This window comes from Anolis carolinensis, unplaced genomic scaffold (genome assembly GCF_035594765.1).
Source record: "Anolis carolinensis isolate JA03-04 unplaced genomic scaffold, rAnoCar3.1.pri scaffold_11, whole genome shotgun sequence".
Classification (NCBI taxonomy): Eukaryota; Metazoa; Chordata; class Lepidosauria; order Squamata; family Dactyloidae; genus Anolis; species Anolis carolinensis.
In genome coordinates this window covers 14,993,248-15,019,332 of record NW_026943822.1, presented here as the reverse complement: position 1 = coordinate 15,019,332, position 26,085 = coordinate 14,993,248, and the positions used below count along the sequence as shown (strand labels likewise).

The window sequence follows — 26,085 nt, the reverse complement described above, 5'->3', positions numbered from 1 at the left end:
ACGCCAGTGGCCACATGACCTTGGAGGTGTCTACGGACAACGCCGGCTCTTTGGCTTAGAAATGGAGATGAGCACCAACCCCAGAATTGGACACAACTGGACTGGGAAAACCTTTACTTGTGCACTGAAAGCAGAAGCAAAGCACCCCTGACAGATGGCCACCCAGAATCAATGTTGTTATTATTATTATTAATAATAATAATAATAATAATAATGAGGGTTGGAAGAGACCTCTTGGGCTATTGAGTCCAACCCCCTTCTGCCTCTGTGCACCATAAGCACAAGCAAAGCATCCCTGACAGATGGCCACCCAGCCTCAATGTTAATAATAATAATAGGGGTTGTAAGAGAAAAAGAGACCCCTTGGGTCATTTAGCCCAACCCCCTTCTGCCCTTGTGCCGTGGGGGCCGGATAAATGGCTTCGATGGGCCGCATCCGGCCCCCGGGCCTTAGTTTGGGGACCCCTGATCTAGACAATCTCATAAGACCATAGGTAAGCAAAGAGACCTCCAAAGACCAGGTAGACTGAGGTCAACCCTAAGTCTAAAGTTTAGGCCAGGTAAATGAGCTTAGAGGGCCGCATCCGGCCCACGGGCCTTAGTTTGGGGACCCCTGCTGTAGAAGTTTGAGGACTGCGCATCATAGAAACCTGCTAAATGCCCCTAGGCAAGTCACACACTCTCAGCCTCAAAGACGCCAATTCAGAAAGAACAATATCCAAACCCTGGCAGGTTGTTATGGCGCATGAAGTGAAAGATTCCACAAGCGCCTCCTCACATTCTTCACAATGTAAATATGATGGTGACAGCTATGACGGCTGAGGGGGGAAAGGAAGGGGCCTGAGGATGTTAGGAATGCTAGGAAAACATCTAGGGGGAGGGCCCGAGTTGGCTCAGGCCTGCTGTAGAGGCCGTGGGAGCTCTGTGTCGTCTTTCTCATTGAGCCTCGGCTGTTATAGCGGTGTCGAAGGGCATTAATCCCTGAGTGCGGCCTCAGGAGGCAGCTTGAGAGGGAAGCCCGCCCAGAGGCGGAATCCGGGCGGTCGAAAGAGAAAGAATCAGCAGCTGAGGAAGAGGAAGAAGAAGGGAAGGGGCGGCCGTTGGCTGGCTGGGGGCTCACCCGGAAGAGAGGCGGCGGAGGCAGGCAGGAGTGTTCCAGACGAGAAGCCGGCTTCGCGGAGGATGGAGGCCTCCCGTTTCCTCCTCTGGGGCCTCCTGGTGCCGCTGGTAAGGGGTCCCGACCGGGACCGGAAGTAGGCCTCGAAGCCTCTCTTTTCCTGAGGGGAACAGGGACATTCCCTTGCTGTGGGTTGAAGGCAGTTTGAACCCGCTTTCAACTGCCAACGTCAGGCCTTCGACCTTCCTCTGCCCGCCTCGTCAAATCCCAAGGCCCGGCCCATTTCAGTATACATTTTATTTGTCGTATTTTATTGTTATTTTCATTTTTGCCCCATGTTCTCCAGTGAGTTTGAATGTTATGACATGTCATCTATGGTGTTTTAATACGAGAGAGACAGGTATCACAAGATGGTCATCTGTCGGTAGGGCTTTGATGGCATCCCCCTGCCTGGCAGAAAAGGGCTGGACTGGATGACCCCCTTGGGGCAATGGTTCTCAACCTGTGAGTCCTTCTGGTCTCAAAAATCCTAAGGTAAAGGTTTTCCCCTGGCATTAAGTCAAATCCTTGGTTCTATCTGAAATAACTCAAAAACGCAGGTGTCTATAATCTACAGAGAAACGTAAAAAAAGAAAAGTATGGTATATACAGTAGAGTCTCACTTATCCAACATAAACGGGCCGGCAGAACGTTGGATAAGCGAATATGTTGGATAATAAGGAGAGATGAAGAAAAAGCCTATTAAACATCAAAATAGGTTATGATTTTACAAATTAAGCACCAAAACATCATGTTATACAACAAATTTGACAGAAAAAGTAGTTCATTACACATTAATGCTATGTAGTAATTACTGTATTTACGATTTTAGCACCAAAATATCACGATATATTGAAAACATTTGACTACAAAAATGCGTTGGATAATCCAGAACGTTGGATAAGTGAGACTCTACTGTAGTATGTAAGTACTGTTGGTGATGTAATATCTTCTATATAAACAACGTTTAGTGGCACTTTTTATACAATCTGCAAACGAAGGGAATTATGGTGTCGTATTTAACATCAATATAAACTGGGTTTGGCTAGAAACAGTGGTAGATCATAGCCCCGTCCCTATGGAATCTCTTACATTTACTAGTAGTATATATTGCAATGAATACTTTACTCAAGGCATCCACTATTTGTATTCTCATTCACTACATTAGTGTAGTTCTTAACATAAAGGAATACACTTGGCAACACTTGCAAAGGTATTATGGAAAAACTATTCCTATTTATAGTTTAAGTGCCAATCTTGTCAAATAGAAATAAAAACCAAACAAAGTCTTGGTTTTTATTTGGTTTTTATTTTTATTAAAATAAAACCGTTACCTTTCCGCCAGAGCAGTACCTATTGATCTACTCACATTTGCATGTTTTTGAACTGCTAGGTGGCAGAAGCTGGGCTAACAGCAGAACCTCACCCTACTCCCCAGATTCGAACTGTCAACCTTTTGGTCAGCAAGTTCAGCAGCTCGGTAGTTTAACGGCACTTGCTTAGTTTTCCAACAGACCTCACAACCTCCTGAGGATGCCTGCCATGGATTTGGACAAAACATCAGGAGAGAATGCTTATGGAATGTGGCCATACAACCCAGAAAACTCACAGCAACCTAGTGAATCCGGCCATGAAAGCCTTTAACAACACATATTCATATTTAATTCATGAGTCACCAAAACTCTCATAATCATACTGTTCTTAGGTGTCTTCTAGTTGTTTATGACTTATGGTGACCCCATCAAGGGACTTTCTTGGCAGAATTGGCTTTCCTCTAAAGCTGAGAACGTGTGGCTTGCCTAAAGTTATAGTGCGTTTCTATGCCTGAACAGGGATCCGAATCCTGATCTCTTTTTCACTCTGATGCCATACATATGAATGCATGTGTGAGACTTTAATTCTATCCTGCCCTTTCTCCCCAGTGAGAATTCAGGGCGGCTTACAACATACAGAAAGGCAAACACTCAGTGCCATATAAAAATACAAAATATCATAAATCAAAAGATAAAACCCAATTTACATTTATATATAGGTAACTGTAGTCCTGTCTATAATGGAACCATTTTAATAGAGTCTATTATTATGGCAGTGTGATCAAACTGCATTCCTTCTACTGTGTAGACACATCTTTGACCCAAAGACCCAGCTGCATTTGCCTATAAAGGGACCCAGCATCACCTCTGAGACTGATTTGAGAGGAAGGCATTGGGAGCAGAAGTTTTTCTAAGCCAAAGCTGACTTCCCTTTCTTGGACTGTTGAGACCAGGGGCAAAGGGCAGGGAAAAACCCGTCATGAGACGCCAGATATTCGCAACAGCGAAGGAACTTCCCTTGAAACCCAACCTGCCCCTGTCCTGAATAAGAAAGTAACTGATTCAAGCCTTCAAAAGTAGTAGCACCGGCTAAGCAACTCCTTCTTTTAAGTTTGTCGCAAAGGTGCTGCGAAGCCCTTAGGCATCTTCAGAGGCTTGTTTGCCACGTCTTCAAGGGCTTTGTGTACTCAGGGACTAATGGACTTGTGGCTCTTAGCTATGAGAGAAAATGAAACTGCCTGTTATTTAATAACATGCTTGATAACGAGGAACAAGAAATTGCAAAGGGATAATGGGTATTGCTAGTCTGGTCTCCATGTGATTTCCATTTGGTTTCCAAGGACAGTGGCCTTTGGTTGGGAACAGAATGTGGGATTAGAGAGGAGTCCTTCTCTCCTGGCTATTTTTATGAGCCAGTCAAATGCCACTCTGACAGCTGGGCTCTTTGCGCTTCCTAGGTCCTCCGCTGACACACTTTTCACGAGATCCCATGCCTTACTACGCAAGTGGTCTTTGCTTAGTTTAAAAATAACAAGATCATTGTCATTGAATTACATGGGAAAAGGGCTGTCATTCGTGGATATTGCTGGGATTGAGGACTGAGCTTTCTCCTTGCTCCAGACATTGAGAATTAGGATAGATGTGATTTGTGTAGGCTTGCACTTTTTGGTTGCCTTAGTATAAGTTGTTGTGGTTCCCTTAATGCCTTTTGTACATTTCTTTCTTTCACAAGTAGAGATACAGTTAGGTTGCCATAAATTAAAGTTTCAAATAAAAAATCAAACACCATAGTCATTAATGTTATTTTTCCTTTTTTGTTTTCATTCTATCACTGATGCTCATTTGAAAACATTGTGATAATGGTTAGGAGAATTCCTGGAATGGTTGGCTACACGTAGACCCTTTTGAAATGGAACTCAGTTATTTGAGTCTTAAATAAAAGTTCTTAATTCATGGTTTAAACAGTTTTAATGGAGAAAAACCCCTTCTCTTAATTTACAGGTGAGCGCTCAAGAAGCTGTCTTGCATGCTGTTAACATTGATGATACTCAGTTAACAAGAGACTACTGTATATCTTATAATAAAAATTGGACTTCCCTTCCCAGTACTTTAACTAACCTTGTAAGTAACTATAGTTTTACATTTCCTAAGATTTCATGTCATACGTTTTAATGGGAAAATATTGGCTGTTGGTTAGTCATACTTAGAGTCAACCATTCACTTATTGAATGATGAATAAACACTTATTGCTTTAGTGGATGTTCTCTAATAAATATAACAGGATTTATGCCATTGGTCTCAGATATGTTCAGCTTCCTGGTGGTGCATTCTAATTTGTAAAACTTTAGTAGTGTAAAATTTGCTTGTGTAATAAAAATGAGTAAAGATAGATCCATACGATGAAGTGAAATGAATGAAGTGGTTTAATTCTAGAAATGGTAGAATGATTTTAGACTGTTTGGCGTATCACAGGTGTGAACGTTCCCCAACTTAAAGAAATCCTTTGTAAACAAAAAATGAGCACAGTAACGGAAATGCTGCATCAGGGTTCTATTTGGGAGACACTTTTAACCATGTTTCTGCGGCTACATTTTCTGTGATACTAGGTTTTTTCATTCATGATGCAGTCAGAAGTGTCATCTCTCTTACTGACAGTTTAATATAACTGTTAAGCTGTATTGCTGAGTCCTCTTGTATTTCCATTTTTAAAATATTTACAGGGTTGGTTCTTGTCTTTTAGACTTATACAAGGCTGGAAATCTTGACACCCATATTACTTTGCAGTCAGTCTGATGTTACCCATGACATCCGCCACAAAGCAGTTGTAGTAATGCGGGGAAACTGCACTTTTCTGGAAAAGGCAGAAATTGCCCAAATTCTGGGTGCTGAAATGCTGCTGATTGCCAGTGACACTGGTTTGGTAAGTTATAATGTGCACAATTTGTCTAGTACAACAAGTATGATGCAATACCTCCTGCAGCTATATTTTATAACCAGGAAAGATTTTCTCTAGGGCATATGGAAGACATGCGATAAACATGGTGGTCCCTGCCTGCCCTTATACCTAGGGTATAAACTATAGAATCTAAAAGGAAATGGAGGATGAGGAAAGAACAAAAGTAAGAAAATATGAGCCATGAGCCCTATCACTTAATCTCCCAAAATTCTTATACTATCTAGCTTGAATGAAAACAAGTTTAGAAAAAGGAGAAGCCAAATGGATCTGACACATCAGCAGAATCTATGGGTGGCCTCTGTGGTTTCTCTTTCTTTGGCTGATTGCATATGACTGAAGAAAGCTGTAAGAAGTTGAGAGATTCGGTTCTAAGCCTAAGGTTTAGCATGATACATACAAAAACAGCTGCATATTACTCATTTGGCTTTTCACAAAACCAGTCAAGTTGCATAAGAACACTGCATACTTTTTTACCTTAGTTGAATAAAGGTTTGGAAGAATACTAAATCCTATTTTGGTAAATCTAAGTGAAAGATGTTCTGAAAAATGATTCTAGTCAAGGAACATTGCAGGATCTTCTGAGGTCCTTGTGGCTTCTCCATTTTGGTCCTTAATAATGTATAGTTGAAAAAAAAATCTATGATATGATACCACCAAGTTAGCATCATGCTTTTCTTCAGTTACTAGTCACCAGAGAGAGGTATGGGACACCAATACACAACAATTCACAACGTCTCCTTGTAGTGAATACCTCAGGACTGATAAAACATGTCTGTGCTTTCGTTCTTTAGACATTTGGATGGTGATTTCAAGAATGCTGTTTTATTTATTTTTTTCTAGCCGATTCCTTCTGGCAACAAGACAAACAATCTCACCATCCCAATCGCACTTATAAGAAATAAGGATATAATCGATTTGAAAACGGTAAGTAGGTTTCACTACTCTTTGTTTCCAAAATGGATTTGAAATTTTGGTATCACAATTAATATTTTTTCCTCTATTTGTCCCGTATCTCTATATTTTATCCAGTGAAATACAATTAGATTGATAAAGGTCCTTTCCAGATAGCCTTTCCAGGTTTTATGCTTTAAATTGGATTATATGAGTCCGCACTGCCAGATAATTTGGGATAAACAGAAAACCTGTGATTGGGCCTGTCTGGAAGAACCCCTAGTTTTCCCCCAGAGTAGTGAATGAGTTAATGTACATAGACAAATCCATTTTTTGTGGATCACTGATTATCTTCTTTGAACTGGATTATATGAGTCTGCGCTGCTATATAATCCAATTCATATCAGATAATCTGGATTAGGAAACTAGATTATATGGCAGTGTAAATGGTGCCTCAGTGAGATAGAGTTAGAAGCATGTTGTTTCAGTTCTGATAAACATGAATTCTATAGAATTTTAAAACCAATATTCTTTGGAATACTGTTTTTTTCTAATTTGATCATAAGGAGTAAATTTTTTAATGTTATTTTGGAACACCAAAATACTTTGTTAGGGCATTTCTTCTGTTTTCTGTGCTTTGTGCCTTACCTTTTGTTTTTCATCCAATAAGTTTTAATTAAATGCTTAAATGAAAATTATAGCAGGACATCAAGACTGGTATAATACAGCATAAGGGAAGCAATAGAATAATGGTTAGCAGGAGTTCAAATAATTATTTGCTTGTGTTCTCCGACTGTAGGCCCTTCCAGACAGTCCCTATATCCCAGAATCAGATCCTAGGTTTTCTGCTTTAAACTTGATTATATGAGTCCACACTGCCAGATAACCTGCGATAAACAGAAAACCTGGGATCAGATCCTGGGATATAGGGCCTGTCTGGAAGGACCCTGTGTGGGAAAAAATGAAAGGCTTCTAGTGTACTTAGATCACTGAGCAACTATAACAGATTGTACTAGCAGATTAAGTGCCTTTTTATTTCTTCTTATTTTTAGTCATTCATTCTTCTTTACTGTATGCTGGTTTTATATCTGTAAGCCGCCCCGAGTCCCTCTGGGGAGATGGTGGCGGGGTACAAAAATAAAATTATATTATTATTATTATTATTATTATTATTATTATTATTATTATTCTTTAAAGCCAATTTTCCTATCATACTGGTCTCTGGGTTAATAGAAAATAAGGTAAAGAGGAAGTGAGAAAATAGAGAGGGAAAGAAGGGAAAATGAAATCCCCCAAAGGAAAAAAAGAATGATTTGTTAGAGGAACAGAGATGAAAATAGACTACTTCTGTTTTAGCATTTCTACAGAACTGTAAGTGGCCACTGTCTTGGCTCTAGGAGGTCAAGAAGGTAAGCTTTTATATTTTGGAGAGGATAACAGGCCTTTTTAAAAATAATAATAATAATAAAAATAACAGAAAACACTTGTCTGTCTCCGTCTTTCCATGTAACCACAAGCACTTCAGCAAAATTTAGTCTCACCTCTAAGAAAATCTGGCTTAGTATCATGTTCATACACAAAATCCTAGTTGAAACCCAGCAGTGGCCAGTGGAAAATGCTATCTTCTAAACGTGTGATTTAAAGTTAGCTTTTTTTTGTAACTGATCTATGATTGCTGCCACTGAGTTACTGTACTCATGGCTATCTTGTGAGGTTTTTTTAATTTTATTACATGAGCATTAAAACCCAGCTCTGCTTTGTTCTAATCTAATACATGCTGGGATCGCGATAAAGACTTGATAAAGCAAAAGTGTCCTTCTTTTGTATTTGCAAGGCTGGGTTACTGATACAGTATTATTTTCATGACCCGTTAATGAAATGTAATTTTTTTTTCCCCCTTGTTCAGAAGCATCAGCATGAGTTTGTCTAAGTTCATTGATTTCCAGCAAGGTATCAATGTCTGGTTTTCAGGTAGCCAGCAACTTCTTACTGTTTGCTTTCCTTCTGTTTGATTTGATGTTTTGAATTGATACATTTATGATTTCCAGGCACTTGGAAAAAATATTATTGTGGCACTGTACTCGCCACCTATTCCAAGCTTTGACCCAAGTATGGTTATAATATTTACAATTGCCGTGCTGTGTGTGACGTTGGGTGGCTACTGGAGTGGAATGGCAGAGCTGTAAGTTTTTGCTTTACTTTTAAATTTACTTTTAAATTCCTCTTACACGCATAATTACCTACTGTTTCATTTGCAAGGTTTATTTGTTTTCCATTTTTACTACTTCATAGTGAATACATTCTACAGGAAGAGGCAAGAGTATGCTTAGGGACTCTGAAGATTGGAAAGGAGCAGATGCCACCTTATTGCGTGGATTTTTATTTGTCTATTTATTTATTTACAGTATTTATATTCCGCCCTTCTCACCCCGAAGGGGACTCAGGGCGGATCACATTACACATATAAGGCAAACATTCAATGCCTTAACATAGAACAAAGACAAGACAAACACGGGGCTCCAAGCTGGCCTCGACCTCATGACCTCCTGGTCAGAGTGATTCATTGCAGCTGGCTGCAGCTGGTTGCTCAACAGCCTGCACCACAGCCCGGCCCATGAAGGGTATCTAGTGTCCAAGGGTATCTAGTGTCCCATCGTGATTAAGTATTGATATTTTAAAAAAGAGACAAGACCAATGCATAAAATGGGATGTTCCTCACTTCTATGTGCGTGGATAGGCATTTTCACATTAGGAAATCCTACATCATCATCTGCTGAGAGACAACTTGAGTTTATGCGGGATTCTCACTGTTATGGCCCCTTTGCTGGCAACTTCATTCTTCAGCCAGTTTAGTCTGTTTTGTTTGCTCATTTACTAATTTATTAAAATAATGAATATCGGATAGACGAGAGCAGCCAGAAATGTGCCTTTCCAGCTTTAGATTTTGTTTGAGTGAGATGGTAAACATTAATACAGTTCAAGGCAACATTTTATATCTCATTTACTAGGCACAACAATTGTAATACTTCCTGGATCTTTTAACATGTATTTTCCTACATAAATACTTCTTTGGTATGGTGATTGAGAAATACCTCCCAAAAAGCATGCAGCCTGCAAAAACACAGATTTTTAAGACTATCCTTATCATGGATTATTCCTGAAAAGTCCATCTGATACTTTAATTTTCAGACAGTATTTTACACATATTGTGCCCAAAAGTTCCTATAGAGAGAACAGTAGAGAATGTACTTTTATTCCAATTTTTAGTTGTTAATTTTTGGGAAATATTTACATTAAAGCCATGAACAGGGCTTGCATAAAGCATATCATACTTTTGAGTATAATATTGATATGACTACATTGAAACCTTGAGCAATATGCGGAGACTCGTGTCTTTCCTAGTAATGCATAGACAAGGGATCAAAGAGAAAGCTTCAAACAATTACTGAATTTTGTGGATCCCAGTAGTTGTACTGATTTTTAACTGGCTTTATTTTACCCTCACAGAGAGAAACTAAAGGCGGTCTCAGGCTCTGGAAGCACTGATTCATCAAGTAGTGAAGAAAATGTTACTTTAACCCCTGTGACAGTTGTAATCTTTGTTGCCATGTGTTGCGTTATGCTAGTCTTGATGTACTTCTTCTACAAATGGTTAGGTAAAAAGATTCTTGCATTTTGCAGTATATCTTCTTGCTCACCTGATAGATATTTGTCTGGGTCGGAGATATGAATTATTAAGGAAAGAGTTTGACCTTTCTTTTCAAGATCTTCTTATGAGGCAGTTTTCTTTTGAATGTCTTTTTACCAAGTTCTGTTTCATATTACTTTTTAGAATAGGGTTTCTAGTTTATTTTGCTTTTTTCTGTGAGTTGGTTCACTTTGAACCGCTAAGCAAGGAATCACAAAATTTAGAAAGGGTTATTATTATTATTATTATTATTATTATTACTACTACTATTATTAGTATCCTGCTTTTCTCTCTAAAAAAGGGTATAAAAGCAGCTCACAAAAAACCAGTATCATTTAAAACCCCAACAACTGAATCCTAGGGTTCTGTTTCACTTTTAATGCAGAAATAATAATAATAATAATAATAGATATTATTATATTTATTTACACCCCACTTTTTCTCTCCACAAGGAGACTCAAAGAAAGATCCATCCATTTAAGCATATTAGTGATAGTCAATCCTTGTGTAGTCTTAGGTTTTTCACACGCATCAACTTGTAATTCATACTACAGCCTATGACAGAGAGGTCATTAGTATTATTAGTATTACCTAGCCACCTGCCCTGTAGAGTGCAAATATGCAAAAGAGAATTGACTGGGGCAGTTTGGGGTGACAATTATTCATGATTTTGCATTGAGAAGACCAGACAAATTGAGCCTTAAAATTGAGCTAAAGGTCATAACATTATTGGCTGACTAGAATAAAAAAAGCCCAAGACATTGATAGGATAATCCTATTTATTAATGAGCAAAAAAATATAGAATGTGTAGGATTCTCAGGCTTAAACACATTTATATAAGATGAGTGCTTTTCATAATGTAGCAGTACATTCAAAATTAATAACTTTCCCACATCTCATGGGATTATATTTATAAGATGAGGAATTTTGTTGGCAGCATAGGAAGGACCCATGTTGCAAGTTTATATTGGGATTGAAAATTGGGTGGATGGGAGGGAAGGACGCTTGAGGAAAAAGAGGCTTCCCTGCAGACTTGCGAAAGGGACTATTGCACTGTCCTGCTATTACACAATAGCCTTGTTTTATGCCTGAAAAAAACCCCAGTATATTTCATCAGAAAAATGCAAAAATTCAGTAGTGGCTATAGTCCCAGGCTTGATAGTTAGGACTTGAACCCCATTGTCTTAGCAGGACTTTATCTGAATGAATTAGGATGCTTATGTGCAGATACTGAAATATCTGTCTTGCCTGAATATTCGTTGAATGATGTATGTTACATTATATGGATTAGATACCCCAGGTCTTAACAATTGATTTCTTCTCATTTTTCCTTTTTGTCTAGTATATTTCATCATTGCAGTTTTCTGCATTGCATCCTCAATGAGCCTATACAGCTGCCTTTCTGCGTTAGTTAAAAAAATACCTTACGGACGCTGCAGGTATGGTTAATTATTCCATATGATAACTTTTAGAACAGCTTTGTTATTTATAAGACTGGTAGTATTTTATTAGACCTCTAGCTTGGGTGGTTTTTGCCTCACCGCTAGGCAGTATTACAGTAGAGTCTCACTTATCCAAGCTAAATGGGCCAGCAGAAGCTTGGATAAGCGAATATCTTGGATAATAAGGAGAGATTAAGGAAAAGCCTATTAAACATCAAATTAGGTTATGATTTTACAAATTAAGCACCAAAACTTCATATTATACAACAAATTTGTCAGAAAAAGTAGTTCAATACACAGTAATGTTATGTTGTAATTACTGTATTTATGAATTTAGCACCAAAATATCATGATATATTGAACACATTGACTACAAAAATGGCTTGGATAATCCAGAGGCTTGGATAAGCGAGGCTTGGATAAGTGAGACTCTACTGTACTTGTATTTTATGTGTATTAGTATCCCTTCAGATTACAGGAGAGCTGTCTTGAATTTTATGGATTGGAAATAACATAAAATGGGTTTTCTGTCCTCCATAATTTGCCAAACATTTCAATTTATTACATGGAGGAGGGAACATTTTGTTTTGTTTCACTCTTTGTCCACTGAACTTTTTCTTTCTACAAATACTTTTTAGTAATTCTTCCAAAATCAGATCCCAGTTTCAGTAGAAGCTTGCAATAAGCTAATTGAAGCCCCATATAGTTTGTGTTGCTCTTCCAGTCTCACAGACAAGAATGAATAATCACTGATTGTCTGTGACATTGCTTTAAACTATTGGCTGTCACAGATGCATAGGTGGAACTAGAACCTTTGAATCTAAAACAGATCCGCAATAATTCAATTCTCTTAAAGCACATCTACGTGTTTTTATAATATACATATTAAAATTGTGCCTCTTTCTGGGACTACAGATATTTATTCTCTGACTTTATTTTTAGGTTTCCATGCTGTAACAATTTCCTTGAAGTACGGCTCTTTTTTCTTGCTGCATTTTGCGCAGCTTTCGCTATTGTTTGGGTTGTGTTTCGGAATGAAAATAGGTGAGTGAAGAATTCAGAATTTCTTTCCTTTAAAAGATGGCATTATAGCTTTTGCTGCATTTCGTGATGGAAGAAACGTCCACGAAGTAAATTAGAGATTGACTGTCTGTAGTCCAAAATATAATAGACCTGCTAAATTAAAGGGATTTACATAAGTATTGGCTCACCATCCAGTAGATGATTCGAAGGCAGTCTAGTTGGAGCTATTTCTAGGATTCAGGCTTTAGTTTAGAAAATGTAGATCATTGTGTGGAAGTGTAATGGTTTCATTTCTGTTTTAGCTGGGCTTGGATTTTGCAAGATATCTTGGGAATTGCTTTCTGCGTGCACTTCATCAAAACAGTAAAAATTCCCAACTTCAAGGTATAGTAATTTGCCTTTTCTGCTAAAATGCATTAACTTAATCAGTTCCAGAGAATAGCATTCATCAACTGCAGGAAAAATTGTCACAATTTTTGAATCATAGGCTGTTTGCAGTGCTAATGACTGTTGTAATATTTTAGAATTGGTTTACATTTAAATTAAAAATATGTATTTCAATTTATTTAATTTATTTTAATTAATATATAATTGTTCATTTTTTGTAATTATCTAACCTGAATATTGTTTTGTATTGAATTGTTTTTTCAGTATTTTGACTGAAACTTTGTAGAATAAAAAGAAAATAAGGAAACAAAGATGATAGGGGAGTGAGAAAAGACCATGAGCGGAAAACCAAGCCCAAATATTAATTTATTTTTATTATTGTAATTTTAGTAATGTATAATATTTATAAAAGCTACTCATACAATTTATAAGACTAATATGGTGGTTTCTGTTCTCTAGTCGTGTGTGATTTTCCTAGTCCTCCTCCTTGTATATGACGTATTTTTTGTCTTCATTACACCGTTTTTCACAAAGGTAAGTACACAAGTTTATTTCACTTTAGAGCATTGTAGTTCATTGGTATTAAAAAAAATCAGAATATAAGAATATGTGCATTTTATTTCATTTTAACTTGCATTATTAGCTTTTACTCACATTTTACGCTGGTTTGAGGTTCTGACTATTTTGATGGAACATTCTTGATTCTGCACAAATGAATAATCTTTTTGACATGGGACATTTTAATATTCCATGACTCATTTTGGGGTCAGGAAATGCCCAGAAATCATATAATAAAAAAACCCCATAGTGCATGATGGTTAATATTATACTATATTTGAAACAAGGGCACATCTTAAAAATAAGCATATAGAAAAAGGCAGTGAATTATATGAGAGCCGAAAGAGTTTTAAAGGATTTATAATCAAGTTAAATTTTTAGGGGAGGCAGAAATAGTGGGTGGGGGAGGGGAGATAGAAATATACAGTCAGTCCTCTACATTCACTGGGGTTGGGGCACAGGACGTCCATGAAATGATAACCATAATTAAAGAACACGTTTAAGGAATTTCTCAGCCTTCCAGCATGACTCTGTTGTCAACTTCCACTGAAAGTTGACCATTGGAGGACCTTGTCATCACTAAAGAGATGTTCTCTCTTGAAATCTCTTGGTCCCTCCAGCATGACTGCAGGAAATTAATCATAAAGTCACACTGTAGGACCTAGATAATCCTAGAAATAACATTTTAATAAAATCTGTGAATAATCCAGTCTGCAGAAATCAAAACCACAAATGTGGAGGGACGATTGAACCTCTTGTGTGTACTGCAAAATGGAAATACCACAGCAAGTTCCCAAAGGAAAGGAGAATAAAGAATATTAGCACATTATCTTTCTATCTCTTATTCTAAGGATACAAAACAGTGGAGCCTTGTCAATTGCTCAGTGCAGTCTCAGTCCTTTGAGTGGCACTATAATCCCACAAAATCAGAATGCCAGTATTGGCATGCGCAATTGTACTGACAGCTCCTGCCTTGTCTTTTAAGGAACCTTTGATTTCAGTGCTTTGAAAACAACAGCCAAGTCATTCTGATGACCTAATTATCAAAATTCAATAAATAACATTTGAAAATAGCTCGTGGTAACAGAGCTATTCACCACCAAACTCTGCATTTCTAATTTGCCTGTTTGGTGAATCCTTTCATGATTTTATATCTAATCAAACTGTATTCAGCCAGGACAAATTGGAACTAGCTACTAACAAATTGAAAGTTGTAGAAAGAGGCTTTTTTCAAGTTCTATTGGTTATAAAATAATAAAATAAAATTGCAGTAATCAACCTTGCTCTAGTACGGATATTTTTTAAAAAACCTTGCTCATGTTTATGTGTACAGTTCATTAAGTTATAAAGGTGTTATGTTTCATTTTTCATTTATTTTGTTTTACATAGAGTTTCTTGGAAAGCGCAAGCCAAAATATATTGTAAATAAATTAGTTTAGATTTTAAACATGCATGCTAACAACATGGTTTTGGTAAATGATGCGGTGTATTAAAAATATTTTTAAGTATTTTAAGTATTTTTACAATTTTTAGAGTGGAGAAAGTATCATGGTTGAAGTGGCAGCTGGTCCATTTGAAAGCAGTGAAAAGGTAGGCATCTATTCTTTTCAAAAATATGTTGTATTTGTAAAATCTGAACAATGGTGCATTTTCATAGCTGCTGCTACAATCAGCGTACATTATCCAGAATCCAAACAAAGTGCAGTACTTTGAAATCTTTTTATTTTTTAGTGAGAGAATCATAAGGAAATCTTTTAACTTCAGAATGCTGCACTTTGTCTGGATATACCCTACATTTATTTTTGGTATAATATGCACACAATATAGCCATCTTTTTTTTCTTTACATTACTTTCAAGTATTAAATGCTTATTGACTTGGGTTTGATCCTAGAATGATGGAAACTTGGTGGAAGGATCTGCTGAGCGGTCAGCTCCTCATGAGAAAGTAAGGACTGCATTTAAGATCATGTTCACTGGGTTTTGAATCGCATCCTCTGGAAAAGACTTCCCTTTGGGAAAAATTCTGGCTCTCTCTCTCTCCAAATTGATTGCTTCAGGGCCTGGATCTCAGTGTGACACATTTAAACAGTCTAAAATCCAGTCTGATTTTTCTCACTTCACATGATGCATTTTTCTTAACGTTGTTGTGCTTAGTGTCCTGTCTGTCATATACATTACATTGTTCTTTTGGGGTTTTACTCTTGGTCATACTATACTTAGCATCTTGGTTCCTGTTTCCTTACTTCAGGTCCTTCATGCATCTAAACATCTGCATAAATTAGACAAGTAAATAGTTGTGATAACAATTTATTTATTTTGTGTGTAAATATTCTTTGGGTTTGACTTATGTGGGAATCTGAAAACACTGTTTTGCAGTTGCCAGTGGCAATGAAAGTACCTAGGATGGAATTCTCAGCAATGACATTGTGTTTTTCGCCATTTTCATTACTTGGATTTGGAGATATTGTTGTGCCAGGTAAGTCATCTAGTTCAGCATTTAAGATTATTTAAGTCTGGAGTTTTAAAGTGTTGCCTTTTACATTTGGACTCCTGGAATCCCCCCATGATTATGTTGTGGGAGGAGGGAAACTAGAGTCTTCTTTCCTTCTAAATCTGAAATGTCTGGAATCATAACTCCAGAAGACACAACTGATATCACTAAAATTGTTGCTAATAATTTTTTTTTAAAAAATGGTGAGCAAAATATGTTCATAACAAAACAGGCATAAGTTTTTGCTGGGTGTGCCATTTTAATTATGTATAGTTTATAATTATTTAGAACATAATAGGAGCCATGTTGGATCAGGCCAAAGGTCTGTTTAGTCCAACATTCTATTTACAGGATAACCAGCAGGTTTCTATGGGAGGTTCAGCAGTAGATCATAAATACAACTCCCCCCTCCATCTTATACTCCCTAGAAGCTGATATACAGAATCCTGCTGCCTGTAATAATATTGGAAACATACAGCCTTCTTAATCAGGTCCATAGAAATAGGCTCATTTCTGTAGCTTTTTAAAACAAAAGATGAAAGAGTTTTCATAAACATAGGTAGCATGTCCTGCCCTCAACTATTATTCACCCCTTCCAGCCAGAAATCTAAATACTGCTTACTTTTTGTGAATATGAACTAGTATGAATAATTTCTGGTGTCTTCATTCCCTTCCTATCAGATACTATTTCTCATCTGTCTTTTTATTTTTTTAGGCCTCCTGATTGCTTATTGTCACAGGTTTGATGTTCATACCAGCTCCCCCTCTGTGTATTTCTTTTCCTGTGTTATAGGTAAGCAATGTTATAATACAATATGTTGAGTTGATCAACAGTTGCAATTGATCTCAGGTTGTGAAAGTCCATTCCAAGGTACTTTAGGCTAGACCCAGCCCCACTGCCCTTCTGGCACCAGGCAAAGACTTTTGTGAATGCAAGTTTTTGTCATCTTACTGGTTTCAAGGAAGGGACTTTTGGGCTTGTGTGTATGCCTGTGCACATTGTATTCCCCCTTCCCTTGCTATGCGTACACATTATCTTTAATTTTGTTCTTTTAATAAGTTTTATTTATTGTGGTTTAATGTTATAGCTCACTGTGTTTATAGTTATACCCAGCTGTAAGCTACCTTTAATCCCAGAATTGGAGAAAGGCACAATGTAAATGTGTAAATCCATATAATAGCTGATATTCATAATTTTCTGGTTCATAAGCTGCATTGAGCCCCCACATTGAGGGAAAGATGAGGTGTAAATTAACAGATGGATGAACGAATGTGCCTGCAATTTACACAGTCCAGCAGCTCTTTTTACAAAGTCTTCCTTTTTTTACAGCTTATTCTGTAGGCATGTTGATCACATTTGTGGGTCTTGTGCTAATGAAGAGCGCACAACCTGCACTCCTCTATTTAGTGCCATGCACACTTATTACCAGCACGCTAGTGGCTTTGTATCGCAAAGAGTTGAAAAAGTTCTGGAATGGCAATAGCTATCAGGTAGGCAATATGGCTCAGTTTGATCTTATAATTTCTCTAGATAATCTGTGTAATTGCTACTGAGTTTTCAGGAATATTTGTGATGTACAGGCAATCTCCAAGTTATGAACAAGATCGGTTCTGTAGGTTTTTTTAAAAGTTGAATTTGTATGTAAGTTGGAACAGGTACATTTGTTAAGTGTAACACCAGCCATGCTTTGGATAGCATAGGGAAGAGTTTGAAGCTGCAAGGCCATGACATGCCAATCAAGGTGGCCAATTGCAACAGTCATACTTGCCTCTAACAGACCAGAGTTCTTTCTCCCACCCTGGACATTCCACAGATATACAACCCCTACTTGCCTAGTTTAAAACAGACCTCAAAACCTCTGAAGATGCTTGCCATAAATGTGGGTGAAGCATCAGGAGAAAATGCTTCTGGAACATGACCAGACAGCCCTGAAAACTCACAGCAACCCAGTTTCCAACCATGAAAACCTTCAACAACACATAGCCTTTAGTTGGTTAGAGACTTTTGATGTAGATAAATTGCACAGATCTGTCTGCTGGAGGTTTGAGTTCTGGTTGATGGGCTTTGTGTAGTTAAATGTGGCAACCAAGAGCAGTTGCCAGTGCCAACTTTCTGCCTACTGTTGCATTTGTCTGAACTCAGATTCCCAGACTGTGAGAGGCCTGGAAGTGGAGGATAATGCCTTTTTTCAGCAAGTACCCAAACCTGGAATAGTTAGATTCTGAATGATGTTTTTTGCCTTTCTTTTATTTGGTATGGAAGCTTGCTCTAAATACCTGAATCTGAATTCTTCATTAACAAAAGACCACTCATAACTCAAATAACAAGCTTCATTATTTAGATGAAGGACTTATGTTGCCATAGTAATTGTTTCATATGCTTTTCTTGGCTAGCTCCTTTTTTGAAGGATTAAATTTGCTTTGAACCTTTGTATCAGCTTAACTTTGCATGGAATGAAAATTCAAACTTATAATTTGGAAATATGCAATTAAACTACTGTACATAGATGGATAAAATCTTTATGCTGGTATAATGCACAAAGCTTAAAGAATTGTTTGTGAGGTGTATACTTTTAAGACATCTCTGTATACACACACATACATGCATTCCCATTAATGTCTTTCAGTTGAATGTATTTCAGATGTGTTAGCCACCTTAAAAACTTGTACTTTAAAAGTGAAATACGGAAACTGTTTCCAGAATGTGGTTACATGACACTGAATCTTAATCTTCTATTAACATTTTGTGTCATTTCTTTGTCCCTGGCAGTAGCACAGCTGAGCCTCAAATCAAAGTTCTTTTGCATGTTCCCCACAGCACTGGATTATAGCCCAAATGTGCAGTGTAAAATTAGAATTAATACTCATGCAGTGCAGCAGTTTTGTAGAAACGGCTTGCTGTAGAGAGCTGCTTATTTGTTTTGTATAGCTCTCTTTCATATTAAAACGAAAACAAGTGAATCTTGCTAAGACAATTAAATCCGAAAGGATGAACTTTTTTTAGCTAGGCATTGTAAGCAGTTATCTACTGTTTCTCCAATTATGTTGCGGGCCATTGAGATTTCTAGGGGGAACACCTCTAAGAAGTCCTTCAATGTGATTCTATGGCCACCATCCAGTGGAGGTTGGCTATAGTGACATGCTGGAAAACCTAGACATTCTTAGAAAGGTGATCTGTCAGATAAAATTACAGTAGAGTCTCACTTATCCAACGTAAATGGGCCGGCAGAACGTTGGATAAGCGAATATGTTGGATAATAAGGAGAGATTAAGGAAAAGCCTATTAAACATCAAATTAGGTTATGATTTTACAAATTAAGCACCAAAACATCATGTTATACAAGAAATTTGACAGAAAAAGTAGTTCAATACACAGTAATGCTATGTAGTAAATACTGTATTTACGAATTTAGCACCAAAATATCACGATGTTTTGAAAACATTGACTACAAAAATGCATTGGATAATCCAGAATGTTGCATAAGCAAGTCTTGGATAAGTGAGACTCTACTGTATTTAGCAATTTCTTTATTCACAGTTTTTCATTCTAATATGGGACCTGTGCCCATGACCCCATTCAATTTGCAGGTTTATATAAAGAAAAAATAGCTAACACGTTTCCTCCTAAACATCACCAGGAAACTCTTGGTCTTTGAACCAATGAACTATTAATAGAAGTGTGCGAAATGGCAGAAATCTGTTCTGTTTTCGTGCCTCCCCCCCTTCTGTTTTTGGGACAATTCCGGGAGATTAGGAGGGGGCCATTCAGATTCGTAATTTGTTTCCGTTTTGGGAATAATTTTTTTCAAAATTTGAAATGAAAACAGAACAGATTTCTGCTGTTTCGCACACCCCTAACAATTAGTTACCTCTAAGACATGGTAAATTTAAATGTTTCCTTGCCTCTGGTCAGCTTGAGCCAGGTAAAAGTCTGTGGATGCCTGAGAGTCCCTTGTCTTTGCTGAATTGGGTACAAAAATAAACCTTTTAGCCATGGCCTTAATTACCTTTGACTTTTGGCCTTTGTGTGGTTAGTCCAAACCTGTTGTACAGATCTTTTGAAGCCACATCGTTCAAGCTAGTTCAGCATTCCTTTGGTTGTGATAGCTATTTTTCTCCACTTGTGTGCATAACTGCATGCGTGAGTTTAGTCTAAGGATAACAAAACAAAAATCAGCCCAGGAAGCCATAAGACTATCCTTTGGGTAAATGATTCTTATTTTTATTTGGTTTATATCCTGAAATGAAACTAGAGATCCTGTACAGTCTTTATATGCTCAACTTAGTCCTTAGCTTAGCTGTACATCATATACAAGTAGTGCAGATTTGGTATTATCGCATTTGACTTACGTTGCTATGGCTGGAGAGAGGATCTTTTCCCCACAAGTGGCATCTTGCTTGTTTTCCAGATGATGTTGTTGTGTATTAAATTGGATTTAACACCAAAAGGGAAGTCATGTATCCTGGCTTTGAATGTGGCACACAACCCCAGTCTCCTCTTCTTCCGTACTTTAAGAAAAATAGTGTGAATTGCAACACACAGGAAAACACATGACTCATTAAAAACACAGACTTTGCTTGCAAATATAACCAAGGCATGGGGATACTGCCTGAAATCTCGCTGTTCTTTCTTTTTAATATGAATGGCCACTGAGATCACTCGTGTCTCATAGGTGTAGCAAATCCAAATAGCTTTTATTGTTTAACACCCACTACTAATTTGGCTCAAATATATTCTTTCTGTTTTGGTGCAGGCTTCCTGGCAGATATCTTAATAGACAGTGTAAAAACCCTTTTTGATGAACTCATTCTTAGTTCTTGTTTTTCGGTTTGCCTTTAAGAGACAGTTTGCCCACTGTAAGACAAATAATAATCCATGCTGACTGTTTACTTTCTGGAGAGTCGTGGGTTTTAAATTCCGAGGGGCGTTTTCTTTCCTCCTCCAGACCGAAATTATTAGCTACTGATTTTGTGAATTAGACTGCTTTCTTTCTTTTGTATTTAGCTTAAAAAGTAAAAGGTTATTAGTGATAGCATTCATGAATTTCATATACTATATAACTGAGATGCTATAAGAAATACTTCATGTTGTTTCTAACCATATTTTCACTGTATCTAATCTCCTGTGATCATTTCATTAGACTCTTCACATTAAAGATTAGGATGGGCTCACATTGCAGACCCTTGTGATTTTGTGCTATTTTTAAATTCTGTGGTCTTTTTCTCAGAACATCCTGAGAAATGTAGTCCAACAGAAACGCTGTTGGAGATATTTCCTCAATATAATGCAGATCCAACACTTGTAATGCATACCTTTGAAATACTAATGAGGAAGTCTCCAATGTGTATGCCATGTGTCTAGAATGCGGCTCATCACTTTGATTCATTTAGGATATTATGGTAGACCGTTAAATCATAGTTCAGTTGAGGGTTGCTATTCCTAATAACTCTGATATGATCTCCAAATATTTGCCTTGGCAAACAGATTACCAAGAGTGTCTTTCTCTCCTGTTCAGGTGATGGATCCCGTAGATTCTGCTGCTAATGAAGAAAACCCTACAGAAGCCAGTGAACAACAGCAAGGACAATAACATGACATCTAAAATAACGGTTATGATTTTCTACTCAATTAATAGAGACTGGTCTAAATTTTTAAACTGGAAAATTTCTTACAGATTATTATGAGAAGAATTGCCTTTTTTACACTTGCACATATATTTTTGTGAAAATGTTTACTGTCAATGCATATCAGAATGCTTTAAATCCATATTTTTTTAAAGTGCCAAACTTATATTCAATAAGCCTGTGCCTTCAGAAGGGTGTTCCCTATGAGATGGATACTACTTCCAAATTATTGTGTATAAGGCTTTCTGACTAATATCTTATTACAGGTGTTTAGCTGCCACAGGGGATAAATTAAATATATCGCACAGATTGTTTGGCTGGCTGTCAATGCAGAATTATGCTTTGGTTGGACCATAGATAACCAGGCAAATATAATTAGCCGGTGATTTTGCAGCATGAGGTAAGGCTGGATTACGGTTAACCTGAGATCATTTCGTAATAGCCTCCTAGGCCAGTTCTTCCTGGATCAACCACAACTGTCTTTTGGGCCATTTGATACTTTTTCAAGCCAGTTTATTTTCTTTCGCTAGTTGCAATATCAGTTGAACAATAACACGGAATATATAAGAAGCGAGAAAATGGTTTTGTTTTAAACACAAATGAATGTCTAAAAGATATCCTCACGCCAAGGATTTCGTAATTTTTTTTAATCATTCAGGGCTAACTAAATATGTTCATTGCCTCTCTTGCATCAATATAGAGGAATTTAAAAAAATCTTAGGTGTGAAGGAATGGAACATGTAGTTGCCTATTCCCCCTGCAGAAATGCAGTTTGGTTTCAATAAAGGAGTATCCTGCCACAACATTTAATTGTATAATACAAATAATAATCTGTGTGTTGAAGATGTGGTAGTTATTCCTATAGAGCTTAAGATTTTGCCCCTTTTGTGCTAGTTTTTACTTCTGTTTTGCATTTTTAGCATTTGAGAATGCATTAAAAGGTGACTTTGAATTTAAAGAATTTCACAGATATCTATCTGTGACCACATTTTCATCACCTTTCCTTTGGAAAGAATAATGAAGAAAAAAGCCCAAAGTTTGAGCAGCAGCATTTTAACACCAAAGATACTTGGGATAATCTGAAAACCACCGCCTTAGACTTGATTTAGGAGAGCAGCAACCCTACAGGAAATGTTTCATCTTCTTTCTTGCAACGGAGGAGGAAATTGGAAGCTTGTGGTTTTAAACTAACTAGTTTTGCATGCTGTTTGAACTGCATTTATTAGCCAAGAAGTGAAATGTGATGTGATCATGACTAGTTCTCTCCATTGTTTCCTCCTAAGTTTGGCTATCGTTTGAAATTAGTGTCCAAAGCATTTGCTGAGATGTGAAAGAGAAGGAGAGGGGAGGCCATTGCTCATTCTAATTGATTTTGATAGTACAAATTTTCTAGTTTCATAATTTATGGTCCTCCTCTAGGAAGTATAAAAATACCCCTCATTACCCCTGTGCTTTACGGCACTTGAACATAATCTGAAGGTTTGTCCATATGTTGTGAGATGGGAGAAAGACCCAGAAAATAGAAGTTACTCTAAACATCTGTGTCCCATGTTGAATAAAAAGCTGGATTGTTTAGGTTTCTAAAGAGAATAGGTTCCCTTCCTCAGACATCCCCTTCACTCACTGTGTGGACAGTGGGAGGAAAGACTGTCAGTTCCTTCATTAAGGCAATAAACTATAATATAAACATTGAGGTCTTTTCCTGAAGCAGGACATGAGTAGCCTTGAGTTTTATACTGAGGGGAAGACCATAGTTGGAAGGGATATGTTTACAGTCTCTTGTAACTGCAAGCACAATCTACCAAGACTTTCTCCTGTATACACTCAATTTAAATGAGTGGAAGTTTCATAAAATTACCTGTGTAACAGTTTTAGTTCACTGAGGCTTTCAATGTAGATTGATGTACTTGTCAAAGGAGATATTTTCTCCCGCTCACTGAAACAGATCAATAAACTGAATGCATTGGATATAGCTAAGGCCACTAAATGATTTTCAGGTAAGCGATTCACCCACAAGGTTTACAAGCCTGAGAAACTTGAAGTGAAAACCATCAAGTGGTTTCATCCCATCCCCTAACAGAAGCCTTTTAGATCATTCTGCAGTTGGCATTAACCAATTAAAACACTGCCAGACTTAGATCCTTTCTGTAGTTAAAAAGTAAATAAACCTGATCAGTGGAGTTACATCATGGCTTTGGGAAAGCCTCTTAAACTGCTTTTGATTCGGGGTGGGAGAGCAATATTGTAGCTTAAACCCCGTTTCTTTGGAGTCATCTGCAGTGAAATTGAAGAGGAATTTCCTTTATCTATCTTGAGAAAATTGGAAATATAGTGGTCTCTTTTTACATTACGGTTTTGCTATAAAGACCTCTTTTTCTAAGCCTCCAGTGGTGTATTTTGGTATCTGCTAGTACCGAAATTTTGGTTTTCTTCCCTTCCCACTCCTGCTATCACTCTTTGTGGGGCCATAGACAGACTACAAAAGGTTTCTAAGCTCTGCAGTGTTTTAAAACATAAGCAGGGAAGGCCTCCAAGAAGTAGAAGGGATTGCTGGTTTTGCTGGAAGCAATAGGACTAAGCAGAAATACCCTACTGGCTCTATGGCTCAAGATATGATCAACTTCCAGGACTGTCATATGCTGTTGTTGATTCTGTAATATTAAATTAACAGGATGTGCATGGATTATTAAAAATAGTAGTTTGGTGGATAGTTTGGCAATTGGCTATTGAATAGCATGTCATTAATATAGAGCTGAGTAGAATTAACCTTGATGGCTTTTATGTGTTTGAAAAATCTAGTTGGCCTTCTCCACTTTAAAAGCCTTAATAACAATAACAATAATCAAAATGCAGTCATGGCCGTGATTCTGATAACTACCTTCTTTTTCCACTTGACCTCTGAAAACCTGTATATTTGTTTTCTAAGACTGTTATCATTTAGAGCAATATTTGGTATTTAATAAAGACTTTCATAATAATTGAAACACTATCCTTGTTTGTCTTTGTTCTCTGGTTTAAATGTGAAAGAAAAGTTTGGTTTCCCAACCTGGTATTCTCCAGATGTTTGTCTACATTTCCCAATGTTATAGCTTAGCATAGCCCTTACTGGCAGAAGACTTAAACTTACAGAACCACATTGAGAAAGCTGGAATGAAGGGACCGATAGAAGAGGAATATGTGTCTTGTGCAGAGGAATTTGTTTGGAAACACCTATAGGACAACAACTTGAGAATGCCTTGCGGATCAGCAAAGCCTGCAGGCAGTTTTTGAAAAGAAGGTAAGGTTGATAGGCCTAAAGACATGCCCATCAATAGTAATTTAATGTGATTCTGATTACGTGTATTCTTATTACTAGTAGTAATATTAGCAGTAGTATTACCACCATTATTATTGTACATACAAATGTATATTATAATATTGATATGATATATTTATATAATAAAATATATTATGCTATGTAACATGGTTTTTGTTCCTGGATTATAAATGTTATTTGCTAATTGGTTCTAGCATAAAAACATAGAAAATGTTTATTGAATTGCAAAAACGTTGTTTTTGCGGGACATCCTGCAGCACATTTTGCTATAGTTTTTCAATGAATATCTCATCAGGAAGGGGCTGCAGTGGCGAAGCGGGCTAAACCGCTAAGCTGCAGAACTTGCTGATCAGATAGCTGGCGGTTTGAATCTGCAGACAGGGTGAGCTCCCGTTATTAGCCCCAGCTTCTGCCAACCTAGCAGTTTGAAAACATGCAAGTCTTGGTAGATCAATAGGTACCGCTTTGGCAGTACCTACCAGAATTCAACAATTAAAGGACTCAGGTATTCTACCCTTTTAATATGATAAAGATATATTAATTACTATGTATAACAAAATCATTAATTTATGGGAAAAAAATTCCATCAGTATTAAATGTGATATTTTTGCCCTGTAGAATAAATGCTGAGGTTTCTTTGAACTATTCAGTTGTTTTACCAGTATCTGTCCAAAAAATAGAAAGAAAACATTTCTCCTAATTCTAAAAAGAAAACTCTTGTTTCTGGCCAGATTGCCCCTTGTCCCTATAAAGTGTTTATTTTAGAAGCTTTTAGCTGTCTGCAGTAGTTTTATAGCAGTGAGATCAGGTTATAACTGGTTTGGTGAGATATCAGCCTACAAGATAAGAAGAGGCCTGGGCCAATTTGGCTGAGATCAAGCTGATCCTGCCTATCGGCTTCACTGGAATAAAGCAGTATGTATTACTGAGACCATGCACCCGCTCAGCTTAGTTTTTGGATTTTCAGCCTTTAGGGGAACTCTTTCCCCTGAGGAAATTATCTACTCTTTTGCCCTGGAGTTCCCCATAGAGCATATTCTTATGGATTTAATGTATGCATTTTTCAATCCTTAAAAGACGATGGTGTTTCAACTCTCCCAAGGTCTTTTCTAGAGGAATTCTAAAAATGTTTACATTGGAAAAATAATATATAGTGACTATTGTATGTTAAGTTTCTTTGAGTCACCTGTCAACTTTTGACAACGCCAAGAATTTCTGAGGATTTTCCTAAAACAAA

At 37.3% G+C, this 26,085-nt stretch overlaps 1 protein-coding gene across 3 annotated transcripts; it reads left to right on the top strand.

The window, feature by feature from the left end:
• Window positions 1-1,098: 1,098 nt before the first annotated feature.
• Window positions 1,099-24,516, top strand: sppl2a (signal peptide peptidase like 2A). Of its 3 annotated transcripts, none has more exons than XM_062962980.1 (16): window positions 1,099-1,227; window positions 4,471-4,590; window positions 5,210-5,389; window positions 6,266-6,349; window positions 8,365-8,498; window positions 9,824-9,972; window positions 11,348-11,444; window positions 12,390-12,491; window positions 12,773-12,854; window positions 13,317-13,391; window positions 14,949-15,005; window positions 15,308-15,361; window positions 15,793-15,892; window positions 16,623-16,700; window positions 17,238-17,398; window positions 21,424-24,516. In XM_062962980.1, exons 1-16 carry the CDS (start codon window positions 1,183-1,185, stop codon window positions 21,496-21,498), a joined length of 1,593 nt encoding a protein of 530 aa, XP_062819050.1. In that variant the 5' UTR covers window positions 1,099-1,182; the 3' UTR covers window positions 21,499-24,516. The 3 variants fall into 3 exon arrangements, with proteins under 3 accessions (XP_062819050.1, XP_062819051.1, XP_062819052.1); XM_062962982.1 differs by lacking the exon at window positions 1,099-1,227 and adding an exon at window positions 1,513-1,651; XM_062962981.1 differs by lacking the exon at window positions 15,308-15,361.
• The last annotated feature ends 1,569 nt before the right edge of the window (window positions 24,517-26,085 follow it).